Source organism: Rhinopithecus roxellana, chromosome 13 (genome assembly GCF_007565055.1).
Source record: "Rhinopithecus roxellana isolate Shanxi Qingling chromosome 13, ASM756505v1, whole genome shotgun sequence".
In the NCBI taxonomy this organism is placed as follows: Eukaryota; Metazoa; Chordata; class Mammalia; order Primates; family Cercopithecidae; genus Rhinopithecus; species Rhinopithecus roxellana.
The window spans coordinates 36,723,146-36,737,163 of record NC_044561.1 but is presented as its reverse complement, the minus strand read 5'-3'; the positions used below and the strand labels follow the sequence as shown (position 1 = coordinate 36,737,163).

The 14,018-nt window shown below is 38.7% G+C and overlaps 1 protein-coding gene across 6 annotated transcripts in view; it reads left to right on the top strand.

Moving 5' to 3' along the window:
* Positions 1–7,397, top strand: part of LIPI (lipase I) — a 120,369-nt gene extending 112,972 nt beyond the window's left edge. For 4 of the 6 annotated variants that reach the window (XM_010360378.2, XM_010360377.2, XM_010360380.2 and 1 more), the window contains one exon: positions 7,128–7,397. In XM_010360378.2, the coding sequence (XP_010358680.2) occupies positions 7,128–7,215 (88 nt within the window). In that variant the 3' untranslated portion in view covers positions 7,216–7,397. The remainder of the gene's footprint in view (positions 1–7,127) is intronic. The other 2 variants (XM_010360379.2, XM_010360375.2) reach the window with 2 other exon arrangements.
* Positions 7,398–14,018: the final 6,621 nt, after the last annotated feature.

The window sequence follows — 14,018 nt, the reverse complement described above, 5'->3', positions numbered from 1 at the left end:
ATTCATTTGATCCTCAATCGCTGATACTCTTTTTTCCAGTTGATCGAGTCGGTTACTGAAGCTTGTGCGTCTGTCACGTATTTCTCGTGTCATGGTTTTCATCTCTGTCAGTTCGTTTATGGCCTTCTCTGCATGAATTATTCTAGTTATCAATTCTTCCACTCATTTTTCAAGATTTTTAGTTTCTTTGCGCTGGGTACGTAATTCTTCCTTTAGCTCTGAGAAGTTTGATGGACTGAAGCCTTCTTCTCTCATCTTGTCAAAGTCATTCTCCGTCTAGCTTTGATCCATTGCTGGCGATGAGCTGTGTTCCTTTGCAGGGGGAGATGCGCTCTTATTTTTTGAATTTCCAGCTTTTCTGCCCTGCTTTTTCCCCATCTTTGTGGTTTTATCTTCCTGTAGTCTTTGATGATGGTGACGTACTGATGGGGTTTTGGTGTGGGTGTCCTTCCTGTTAGTTTTCCTTCTAACAGTCAGGACCCTCAGCTGTAGGTCTGTTGGAGATTGCTTGAGGTCCACCCCAGACCCTGTTTGCCTGGGTATCAGCAGCAGAGGCTGCAGGAGATAGAATATTGCTGAACAGCAAGTGTAGTTGTCTGATTCTAGCTTTGGAAGCTTCCTCTCAGGGGTGTACTCCACCGTGTGAGGTGTGGGGTGTTGGTCTGCCCCTAGTGGGGGATGTCTCCCAGTTAGGCTACTCAGGGGTCAGGGACCCACTTGAGCAGGCAGTCTGTCCCTTCTCAGACCTCAGCCTCCGTGTTGGGAGATCCACTGCTCTCTTCAAAGCTGTCAGACAGAGTCGTTTTCATCTGCAGAGGTTTCTGCTGCTTTGTTGTTGTTGTTGTTGTTGATTAGCTGTGCCCTGTCCCCAGAGGTGGAGTCTACAGAGACAGGCAGGGCTCCTTGAGCTGCTGTGAGCTCCACCCAGTTCAAGCTTCCCAGTGGCTTTGTTTACCTACTTAAGCCTCAGCAATGGTGGGCACCCCTCCCCCAGCCTCGCTGCTGCTTTGCCGTTAGATCGCAGACTGCTGTGCTAGCAATGAGGGAGGCTCCGTGGGCTGGCGTGGGAGGCTCCGTGGTCTGGCGTGGGACCCTCCCGGCCAGGTGTGGGATATAATCTCCTGGTGTGCTTGTTTGCTAAGAACCCTTGGTACAGCGCAGTATGGGGGTGGGAGTTACCCGATTTTCCAGGTGTTGTGTGTCTCAGTTCTCCTGGCTAGGAAAAGGGATTCCCTTCCCCCTTGCACTTCCCAGGTGAGGCGATGCCTCCCCCTGCTACAGCTCTGGCTGGTAGGGCTGCAGCAGCCGACCAGCACCAATTGTCTGGCACTCCCTCGTGAGATGAACCCAGTATCTCAGTTGAAAATGCAGCAATCACCTGTCTTCTGTGTCGCTCGCACTGGGAGCTGGAGACTGGAGCTGTTCCTATTCAGCCATCTTGCTCCGCCCTCCCCATGCTGTATTTTTCTTCATACTTCTTGTTTTTTGAAGTTTGTTGGCTTTCTTGGACCTGTGGGTGACATGGTTTCACCATGTCCCCTCCCAAATCTAGTTTCTCTGAGGGGCATATGCATGATTCAGGCACGTCCTGACCAGAGACGGCCAACCTCATCCTTGAGTTCCTCCTTTGATTTATCAGGCAGTGGTCCTGGCTCTTCGCTATATGGTGAAGTTTGGGGGGTACTCTCCTCTGAGTCTGACCCTCTGGAGGCAGCTGCTGGAGCGGCTTCCTGCCTAAGCCTTGCCAGAGAAGGGTAAATTGGAACATAAGGGGGTGGAGTCTATAGCTCCTCTGGCAGGGTCTGTGGGACAGGTTTTTCCTGTTTTCCTTGCTCTTTCTCCTGGGCCTGTGCTTTGTGGGTCTTTTCTATGGTTCCTTGTTTTGTTCGAGCCACTCGTCTTACAATAATCTTCAAAGCAGGCTTGTAGCCATTTTGGATGGGTCTGATTGTAGTTCTCATAATCCCCACATGTTGTGGGAGGGACCTGGTGGAGATAATTGAATAATTGATTCACTGTGGTGGTTCCCCCATCCTGTTCCTGTGATAGTTAGTTCTCATGAGATCAGAACTTTTTTTTTCTTTTTTTTTTTTTGAGAGAGAGGTCTTGCTCTGTTGCCAAGGCTAGAGTGCAGTGGCGTGATCTCGGCTCACTGCAACCTCTGCCTCCTGGGTTGAAGCGATTCTTCTGCCTCACCCTCCCAAGTAGCTGGGACTACAGGTGCATGCCACCACGCCTGGCTAATTTTTTGTATTTTTTGTAGAGACGGGGTTTCACTGTGTTAGCCAGGATGATCTCAATCTGCTGACCTCATGATCCACCTGCCTTGGCCTCCCAAAGTGTTGGGATTACAGATGTGAGCCACTGAGCCCGGCCAAGATCTGAAAGTTTTTCAAGTGGCTTCCCCTTTGCTGGGCACTCATTCTCTCTCCTTCTACCCTGTGAAGAGGGGCCTTCTGCCATGATTGTAAATTTCTTGAGGCCTCCCAAGCCATGCTGAACTCTGAGTCAATTACACCTCTTCCTTTATAAATTACCCAATCTTGGGCAGTTCTGTATAGCAGTGTGAGAACAGACTAATACAGTGGGTTTATAGTTTTCATCAAGTTTCATCTAAATTTCCAGCCATTTTTTTTTTTAGTTTTCTGTGTTCCTCTACAACTTCTCATTTGAGGATTCCAATTTTAAGTATTTTTGGCTACTTGAAGTAATATCTAATATTTGACAGTACAACAGTGTGACAATAGCTTTGTTAATTTTAAAATTCTATTTTCTTTTTGCATTTTATTTTGAATAGTTTCTGTTGCTATGTTATTAAGTTCACTGATTTATTTCTGCAATATCTAATCTGCTTTTAATCTTTAATCTCATAAGTGTATTATTCATCTCAAACATCATAGTTCTCACCTCTTTGTATCTCTCATGTCTCCACTTTTGAACATCTGAAGTAAAGGTATAATAACTGTTTTAATGCATTTATCTGCTGAGTCTCACATTTGTGCTAGTTCTGGGTTGGTTTCAATTGGTTGATTTTTCGTCTCATATGGGTCCATTTTCCAGCTTTGCAATGCTTAGTAATTCTCAATTATATCACAGATGCTGTGAATGTATCTTATTGAATGTTCTATATTTTGTATTCCTACAAAATGTTACTGGGGTTAAACCTTTCAGGTCTTGCTTTCAAAATTTATTAAGCTAGCTTGGATAAGTGCTCAGTCTAGGTGTAATGATTCCCACTACTTAGAGAAGACCCTTCTGTGTGCCTTATCCAGTGAACTATGAATTGGGTTTTCTCACATGGCAGGTGGAAATAGGCACTATTCCTTTCCCTGGTTATTGCTGGAAACCTTATCCAAGTAACATTTTAAAAGAATATTAGGAATACGTTACGTTGCAGAATACAAAATCAATATACAATAATTAATTTTTCTTTTTTATATATTTAAATGTTTATTTATATTCATGAAAAGATTCATAAGATATTGCCTGGTGAGAAAAACATGATGGTTTATAAGAGTATGATTCCATTTTTAAAAACAAAATACATGAATATGTATAAATACTAATATAACATTCTCAAAGATAGCTTTGAAAATGCAATATAGCAAAGTATCTGAAAAATAAATCAAGAACACAAATATATTTACATTAGCTATAAGATGGTAAGATACCTAGGAATAAATTTACCAAAAAGGTTAACAATTCTTACACAGAAAACTGTAAAACAGTGATGAAATAAATTGAAGACACAAAGAAATGAAAGATATCCCATGTTTGTAGCTTGGAGGGGTTAATATTGTTTAAAATGTCCATAATAACCAACGGGATCTAAACATTTAATGAAATCTCCATCAAAATACCATTGACATTTTTCAGTGAAATAGAAAAAAAAATCTTAAAATTTCTATGAAACCACAAAATACTTTAAATAGCTAAAGTAACCTTGAGCAAAAAGAACAAAGCTAGAAACATCACATCAAATAACTTCAAAATATATTAGAAAGTTATAGTAACCAAAGTAGTATAATACTGGCATAAAAACAGAGATGTGGACCAATGGAACAGAATAGAGAGCCTAGAAATAAATTCACCCGTTTAAAAATTAATTTTCAACAAAGGTTCCAAGAGCACACAGTGGAGAAAGGACAGTCTCTTCAATAAATAGTGTTGGAGTGGGTACACATGGAAATACAGAGGGAAATCATCAATACTGGGATTCTAAAAGAGATTACGGTGGGAGAGGGATGTGGATTAAAAAATTACCTATTGAGTACAACATTCACTATTCGGGTGATTGGGTACACAGAAAGCCCAGACTTCATCATTCCACAATATATTATTGTAGCAAACCTGCACATGTACCCCCTGAATCTACTACTTTAAAAAAATAATAAAAATAAATGGTGTTGGAAAAACTGTATATCCACATTCAAAAGAATAAAATTAGACCTTTATGTCATACCTTATACAAAAAAAAAAAAAAAAAAAAATCAACTCCAAATGTACTAAAGACTAAAATCTAAGACTTGAAACTATAAACTTGCTAGAAGAAAATATAGGGAAAATCTTCTTGACATCAGTCTGGACAATGATATTTTGGATATGACCTCAAAAGCACAGGCAGCAAATGCAAAGATAGACAAATGGGATTACATTAAACTAAAAATCTTATGCTCATCAAAGGAAATAATTAACAGAGGTAAGAGACAATCTACAGAATGGGAGAAATTATTTACAAAGTATATATATGATAAGGGATGAATCTCCAAGACATATAAGGAACTCAAACAACTCAATATCAAGAAAACAAATAACCTAATTAAAAATTGGGCAAAGGATCTGAAAAGACATTTTTCAAAAGAAGACATACAATTGGCAAACAGGTATATGAAAAAGTGTTCAATGTCACTAACCATGAGGGAAATGCAAATTAAAACCACAAAGAGGTATCACCTCACTACTGTAAGAACGGTTATTACCATAAAGACAAAAGTTATAACAAATGTTGTTGAGAACATGGAAAAAAGGAATGGTTGATAACTACCGATAAGAATGTAAATTAGTATAGTTGTTAGGAAAAACAGTTTGGAAGTTCCTAAAAACATTAAAAATAGAATAAATATATGATTCAGCAATTCCACTGTTGGGTATATATCAAAGGAAATTAAATCAGTATGTTGAGGAGATATCTGCACTTCCATGTTTATTACAGCATTAGTCACTATAACCAAGATAAAAAATAAACCTAAGATTTCAATAGTGGATGAAGCAGTAAGAAAAATATAGTATATATGTGTGTATATATACATATATCACCTATATAGAGACAGATAGATGATAGAGATCTATAAATTGGAATGCTATTCAGACATAATAAAGAAGGAAATCCCGTCATTGGCAACAACATGAATGAACCTGAAGGACATTATGTTAAGTATAATAAATCAGGCACAGAAAGACAAAGACTGTAGGATTTCACTCACATGTGGAATCTGAAAAAGTTGATCTCATAGAAGCAGAGAGTAGAATCATGGTTACCAGAGGCTGGGGAGTTGGGAGGGGAAGGTGTTAAGGAGACGTTGGTCAAAGGATAGAAAATTACAGTTAGATAGAAGGACTGAGTTCAAGAGATTTATTGTGCAGCATGGTGACCATAGTTAATAACACAATATTATATTCCTGAAAAATGCAGAGTAGGTGTTGAATGCTCTTGCTATAAAATAACTCTATTAAGAAATGTGTATTTTAATTAACTATATTTAACCATTCCACAATGTGTTTATTCTTCAGAACACCATGTACACAATGAACACATATAATTTTACGAATTTTAAACAAGCAAATAAATAAAAAAATGAAGTCAAATTTAGGGGCCTCTATATTAATGGCAAAAAAAAAAAAAAAAAGAATACTAAATGGATAGATGTGGTGATAGGTTGAGCAAAAGCCTTAAGGAGATTTTTGAAGTAAAGAAGCTTATATATTTTTTGTACTTTGATATAATATATATGGATTAAAACAGAAAACCAGACTGTATTTGAATTAAAAAAAAATTTTATTACTTGATTTATTTTTTATTATTTTAGATCAATCTTATACTTTATCAATGTAATGTGCTCATTTTTGGTAATGTGTGGTAAGCAAAGCATCAGAAGTACAAATTCAGTATGCATTTTGAAATTAGAAAGAGAAATACATAATATTCTTTTCCCTTGGTAATTCAAAATATATCACAAAATTATAGTGTTTTTATTTTTATTGCCTGGGAGAAGGAACTGTTAAACATAAGATAAAAAAGATATCAAAATTCATGACAGTGACACTAGATGAACTTTTACAAAGTAAAAGGACAGCAAATTATTTTTTCTCAAAGGTTTTGGTAAAATTTAACATTGATAGGCATTGTGTACCTGTCTAAGCTGTTTTGTAAAGCTTGTAGAGGCTTTGTAAAATATAGAATATTTCAAAAAATATGTATTTATTATATATGTATGAATAGAAGATAATTCAATGCTATGCTAATAAGGTCATGAGCTTTTAGTCGATTGTAGAAAAAAACACACTTGTCTTACTATTTTATTATAAATATGTGAACAGTGCTGCAGTGACTTGGCTTCTTGGAAAGCCTGAAATATTAAATATAAAATCTGTCCAAGATATAGAATACTTTAGGACTTATTATTTCCATTTTAGTAGGTGGCATAAGAGGATTAAGTTGCTTCAGCAAACTTTGTCTATGCGATTTACCCTGACTCTCTTCTGGTGACCATCATGATGGAAGGAATGGCCTGGATACTGAGTTGAGTTCAAGTTTCAACTGCATCAGTATCTAACTGTACCTCTCATACAATTAAGTTTTCTCATACAATTACGTTTTGCAATAAGGCAGCAAGAAAAGAAGTTGAAACGGATTTTTTTCTTTCTTATAAGCATTATGTCTATTTCATCCCTACACAGCCAAATGAGATAGAATGGAAATGATCCCATAGATTTGTTCCAACTCCCTACATTTAGAGAACTAGCTAGTTACAGGCATGGACTATTCTAATATTTATGAGAGAAGGACATCAACTCTGTTGTTTTACTAATAGTTATTTTTTTGTTCTTTCCCTTTTTCTCTTTCTCAGACCACCTCTTTGCAAGTATAATATTGTACTTAAAGAAAGAGAGGAAGTGTTTCTTAATCCAAATGCGTGTACACCAAAGAAAACATAAGATGCCTTCTTCCATCAAATGCACTTGTTTATGAATTAACGGACTTGTAAACGAAACAATGCAATCAGTCTTTCTTTTATAATGCACTGTTCAATTTGAGATTGAGGTATTTCTATTTCTTAAAAAAAAAATTGAGAATCAAAAATAAAGAAAATAAAAAATGCATAGTTAAGCATTCCAAATACATTTTGAAAATTGTTTATTTGTTTACTTTTTCTGCTTCCTCATTTAACACTTATCATTGACTGTTTAATTATTTATTAATAATGAATAAATGTCTTTTGAAAAATAGGCAAGTTTAGTGAATTACTTCAATTCTCTGTTTTCAACAGAACATTTATTTTACTACTAAGGTAAATAGTGAACACATTATTTTATTTGTAAATTTTCATTTGGAGAAGTCACTTGCATTAATGTGAACCTAGTAAATATATACACTTATTTAATCATCTACTTGGCATCATTTTTAGTCATTTGTAAATAATGGCTTTGTTTCTATGGAGTACAATAAATAACGTATGGGTGAAATACTGGTTCCATTACTTATTAATGGTGTGATCTTAAGTTAATTTATCTCGCCATATCTCAGTTGCCCAAGTAATTTTTGTGAAAATTGCTCCTAATAAAGTATTTTGAGCAGTGTCTGTTCATAATGACAATTAAAAAATGATAGCTAACTCTTATGTATATCACTGTGTTCCTGGAACTGTTTAAATGCTTTATACATATTATTTAATCCTTATGAAAACCATATACAGTTAGCCATATTATCTCCGCAGATGCAGAAGCCAAGAGACAGAGGCCAAGCAACTTATTCAGAATCATGCACAGGACCAGAATTCAAAACTAAGATGTCTGGGTCCATATTCTTAACTCCTATGTTAAGTGAATCCCCTAAGTTCAATATGTGTTATCTGTTTACTCAATTTACAAATGATCACATTCAAAATCATAATCTAAATGTTCTTAGCATTCTCTAATTCCCCTGTTCAGTCCAGTAAATTCTAGTGCTGAGCTCTCTAACTTGTGTCTGAATACCCCAAGGATTTATGTGTGTTTCTAACACACTGCCAACCACAGTCATAGCCTTTGTGTTTTGATTGCCTGTTGAATTAGTTTGCTTGAGCTGCCATAACAAAATACCACAAACTAGGTGGCTTAAGCAGCAAAAATTTATTTTCCCACAATTCTAGAGGCCAGAAGTCCAAGTCAAGGTGTCAGCAGGCTTGTTTTCTTATTGACATGGTTTGGTTCTATGTCCCCACCCAAATCTCATCTTGAATTGTAATCCTCATGTGTCAAGGGAGGAACCTGGTGAGAGGTGGTTGCATTATGGGGGCTGTTTCTCCCATACTGTTCTTGCGATAGTGAGTGAGTCTCATACAATCTGATGGTTTTAAAAGTGAGTTTTCCTGTGCTCACACTTCACACTTCTGTCTCCTGCCACTTGTGAAAAAGGTGCCTGCTTCCCCTTCTGCCATGACTCTAAGTTTCCTGAGGCCTCCTCATGTGAGTCAATTAAACCTCTTTCCTTTATAAATTACCAGTCTTGGGTATTTCTTTATAGCACTGCGACAATGACTAACACGCTTATGAAGCCCTTCTTTTTTCCTTGCAGATGGCTGCCCTCTTGCTGTGACCTCACATGGTCTTTCCTCTGTATATGCACATCCCTGGTGTCTCAGTAAGTCTATATTCCCTCTTCTTTTAAGGAGACTAGTCAGATTAGATTAGGGCCCACTCTAGCAGTCTCATTTTAACTTAATCACCCACTGAAGGGCCCTATCTCCAAGTATAGTCACATTCTGAGGAACGAGGGGTTGGGGTTTTAAAATATGAATTTTTGTGGGGACACAATTTATAACACCTGCCATGATCTGTTAGTATCATACTGATGTATTTTGATAATAATCCATTTGAAGATGAATTGAGGCCATTGTTGGTGCTCACCTGGAAGTAGGTGAAGGTGCTTCAGGTATTAGATACAGGTTCTACACAAAAATACATTCTTCTTTTTCCCTTGGGATTTAAGCAGTGCTGCCTGTACCTCTGCTGTCTGACAGATTTTCATTAAAACAGTTTCTTCAGTTTACACCGCAGCCCTTCCCTCCACAGTACTTTCTCCAGTCCACAGAGATATTGTTGCTGTCTTCTCCACCACTTGGGCATCTACTCACAATCTTCATACATTCTTTAACACACACACACACACATACACACAACCTCATGCTATTTTACTGTTCTAATGCCCCCCATTAATTTTCCATATATCCCCAGAAGCTTTTCAATCTCACCCTGTGATATTAATGAAACTTATGAAATGCACTGCAAACGTTACCAAGAGCAGAAATTTTCTTCCTGTCTTCCCGATTGCTTAGGGCCTCCAGGTAACAAACAAGGCAGTAGTCAACCGTTTCATGTACATTACAACCCGTTAACCTCCTAATGAAACTTCCTTGCCAGAGGTGATGTCTTCCAGAATAACTCAGACATAAACTTGTGAAATGTGTACATGTTGCCACACTGCAATATCTTAGACCACATAGCACATGTGTGTGAATGAGTGTGTGTGTGTAATGTTTATTTTGTCTGTTTCTATATATAATGTATATTTTATCTATATATTATAATATACACATAATATATAGGATATAAAAATATACACACACACACACATTACATGACTGAAAACATGTATTTTATTTATTTTACTTTTTCTTTTATTATACTTTAAGTTCTAGGGTACTACATGTGCACAAAGTGCAGGTTTGTTACATATGCATACATGTGCCATGTTGGTGTGCTGCACCCATTAATTCGTCATTTACATGAGGTATATCTCCTAATGTTATTCCTCCCGCCTCTGCCCCTCCCAACAATAGGCCCGGTGTGTGATGTTCCCCTTCCTGTGTCCAAGTGATCTCATTGTTCAATTCCTACCTATGAGTGAGAACATGCAGTGTTTGGTTTTCTGTTCCTGCGATAGTTTGCTGAAAATGATGGTTTCCAGCTGCATCCATGTCCCTGCAAAGGACACGAACTCATCCTTTTTTATGGCTGCATAGTATTCCGTGGTGTATATGTGCCACATTTTCTTAATCCAGTCTGACACTGATGGACATTTGGGTTGATTCCAAGTCTTTGCTATTGTGAATAGTGCCGCAATAAACATACATGTGCATGTGTCTTTATAGCAGCATGATTTATAATCCTTTGGGTATATACCCAGTAACAGGATGGCTGGGGTCAAATGGTATTTCTAGTTCTAGAATCGCCACACTGTTTTCCACAATGGTTGAACCAGTTTAAAGTCCCACCAACAGTGTAAAAGTGTTCCTATTTCTCCACATCCTCTCCAGCACCTGTTGTTTCTGGACTTATTAATGATTGCCATTTTAACCGGTGTGAAATGGTATCTCATTGTGGTTTTGATCTGCATTTCTCTGATGGTGAGTGATGATGAGCATTTTTTTCATGTGTCTGTTGGGTGTATGAATGTAATATATGTATTTTGAGATAGAGTTTCGCACTGTCACCAGGACTGGAGTACAGTGGCATGATCTTGGCTCACTGCTACCTCCACCTCCATGCCTGGCTACTTTTTTTTTTTTTTTTTTTTTTGTATTTTTAGTGGAGATGGAGTTTCACTATGTTGGCCAGGCTGATCTCGAACTCATGACCTTGTAATCCACCTACTTCAGTCTCCCATAGTGCTGGGATTACAAGCATGAGCCACCGCGCTTGGCCTGTATTGTATTTTTATTAGTGTTTAATTTACTGGTGCCCACAAGAAAAAAAAAGAAAATACATTTTACAAGTAAAATCAAAGCACTAGTTATTAATCCCTGCATCTAGCCTTTTTTCCAAAATGAGGGCCAGTGTAATTGAATAACAATTAAACTGGGCCAGGCGCAGTGGCTCCTGCCTGTCATCCCAGCACTTTGGGAGGCCAGCCAAGGTGGGCGGACCACTTGAGGCCAAGAGTTGAAGACCAGCCTGGCCAACATGGCGAAATCCCGTCTCTACTAAAAATACAAAAAATTAGCCAGATATCATTTCACGAGGCTGTATTCCTAACTACTAGGGAGGCTGTGGTGGGATAATCACTTGAACCCGGGAGGCAGAGCTTGCAGTGAGCAGAGTTCAGGTCACTGCACTCCAGTCAGGGTGATAGAGCAAGATCTTGTCTCAAAAATAAATAAATAAATAAATAAATAAATAAATAAATAAATAAATAAATAAAATGAGCATGATCATAATTTATTTTTTGTATATTTCTCTATTGTTTTTTGCATCAGGTTTCAACCTTTTTTAGAAACTTTTGCCATTTTAAAGATCTATTCCACACTCTTCTGCCAAACTCTCACTGCCAAAACTTTAGCTTTCTGAAGTTTTTTATTTTAGTCCCTGACTCCTGCATAGCACCTCTGAACCAACCTAGGGCCTAAAGAAACTTGCTAAACTGAAGGCAGTAATCTAGGCCTGGCTGACTTTTTCATCTGCTGATTGTAGAGCCACAGTGCCTTGAATGAACATAGACAGTTGTTGTAACAGCGAGTTACAGAAAAACACCACATGCTGAGATGAATCCAGGAATCCTTTATTAGCTGGCAGCGAAGAGATGGTTAGTGCTCAAAATTCTCTCAGCCCTGAAGAAGGGGCTAGATTTTCTTTTATACTTTGGTTTAGAAAGGAGAGCAGAGGGAGTCTAGTTAAAACAATCTTACAGAAGTAAAGCGGCAAAAGTTAAAAGGATAAATGGTTACAGGAAAGCAAACAGTTCCAGGTGAAGGGGCTTTAAATCAATTACAAGGTGACAGACGCAGGGCTTTGGGTGTTATCAACAGGACACAAATGCAGGGACTTTGGGTGCTATCAACTGGGTGAATTCCTAGGAACTGCAGATATAGCTTGCCACAGTATCTTATTAGTTAATTGCAACCTTGGATGTGCTGGATGTCTGCTTGCACAAGTTAAATCTTTGAGGAAGGGGGTGGGCAATGGGCTGTAAGTGAAGGTGCCAAGATGGAGTCTGTCTGGCTCTCTCAGCTAAGGGAGAGTCAATTCAGGTTAAAACAAGGTTGGGTATTACACAGTAACCAGGAAACTGTGATGGCAGGCCTTGGGTGAGATCAAGCACTCTGCTGGATTCAGGTCTGACCCAGTGCAGTCATAGTGGTCATGGCCACAGAGATGTTTGTGTCACTCCACTTCACTTTTGTGTGTCTCAGAACACACACACACAAACACACACAAAGACTCCATTTGTTTGGGAGAAAGTAAACGAAGAAGAAGAGCCTTTGCTAGATAATTCAGAAAATTCTTGAAGACCATGTTGTCCACGACCATCAAGGTAGTACCTGTGTGAGCCTGCAAGAACCACAGTGTTACTGGGCTTGAGATGTCCCCTAAAGTAGAAAGAGCTTAGATCACAACACCCAAGTCCTTTTGAATATCTCTAAAGCCTTCCCAGGAACAATGACTACTCTCTGGGGAGAATGCATTTTCATTATCAAGACTTTTAGGCTTTTAATTAAGAAACCAAAGAGCAGTGCCTGGAGCGAGGATGCAGGGACTCTGCGTGACCCACACACTCATTTCCACCTGGTGCAAAGGACCCTGGAGTGCGGGTGTAGTGCCTGCTCTGAGTCACCAGCACACTCGTTGTTTCTACATAAAGAACCCTGTGAGTCTGTTCTAGGACTTTTTAGCCTAGACCTAAAAATTTGCAGCCCAGGAAACCCTAATCATTTTAGGAACCTGAGGGGTGGGCCAAGGGGATCTCACAGAGTTTGGTGCTGGCTGTGGGGCCAGAAAAGGGCAGATGGGGCTTCCCGCAAGCACTCCCGGGAGGCCGTGCACTGGCCCGAGTCTGGATCCGCCCCCTGTCCTCGGTTCTCATGCCCAGCCGTGAGGGGAACCCCCATTCAGGAGTGGTCACTGGCTCCAGGCCCTAACGTCCATGTCCAGGCCCCCGGTGGGGCTGCTTCTACCCCAGGGAGGCTGGGACTGGAGACAGCCTGGAGCTCTAGGCAATCCTTGCAACCACCTGCTCCCCAAAGTGGCTGCAGACAAACTCCAGCTTCCAAAACCTGGCACAGGTTGTGTGAGGCCTGGAACGCGGGAGGCGCACTGCGCAGGGTCCCTGGGTCAGATGCAAAAGCAAGACTAAGAGCAGGAAAATTGTTTAATTACCCTCTCATGGTTATCAAGTAAAATCATAGTCACTCAGACCTATGTGTGACTGAAAGTATACACATTATAGAAGTGTATATAAATGTAAATACATACATGCTTATTTTCCTTTTATATACCTTATATATATGTGTATACATGCATATGTTTAAAACAAGGATGGCAAACCATAGTTAAGATTTCAAATCTCAGTCACAAAGATCTCAGAAGCAAATTACTATCCTTAAATTCTAAACAAAGATGTAACATTTTACATTCTTACAAACAAAATGTTCTTTATTAGCATTTTACTTTAAAAACTAAGAACGCATTGTACTCTCTCAATTTCCATTTTAAATAATCACCTTCACTGATTCTAAAACTTGCTACACCTTGAAGATTTCCAACAATAGCAGCTCATTAGTTTAAGCATTAGGAAGTTTGTTTTTAAATACAATCACTGATTAAGAAAAACTGCTCTACAGGACTTTCGCTATTTTAAAGCGTAATGATGTCTCTCTCTATATACTCAAGAACAGAAAGATGCCCGTGCAGATGCTTCCAAAGCAATCCAGATGAGATGGTCTAGAAATAGATTAAGACAATCACATTTTCAAGGGCAGAAGATC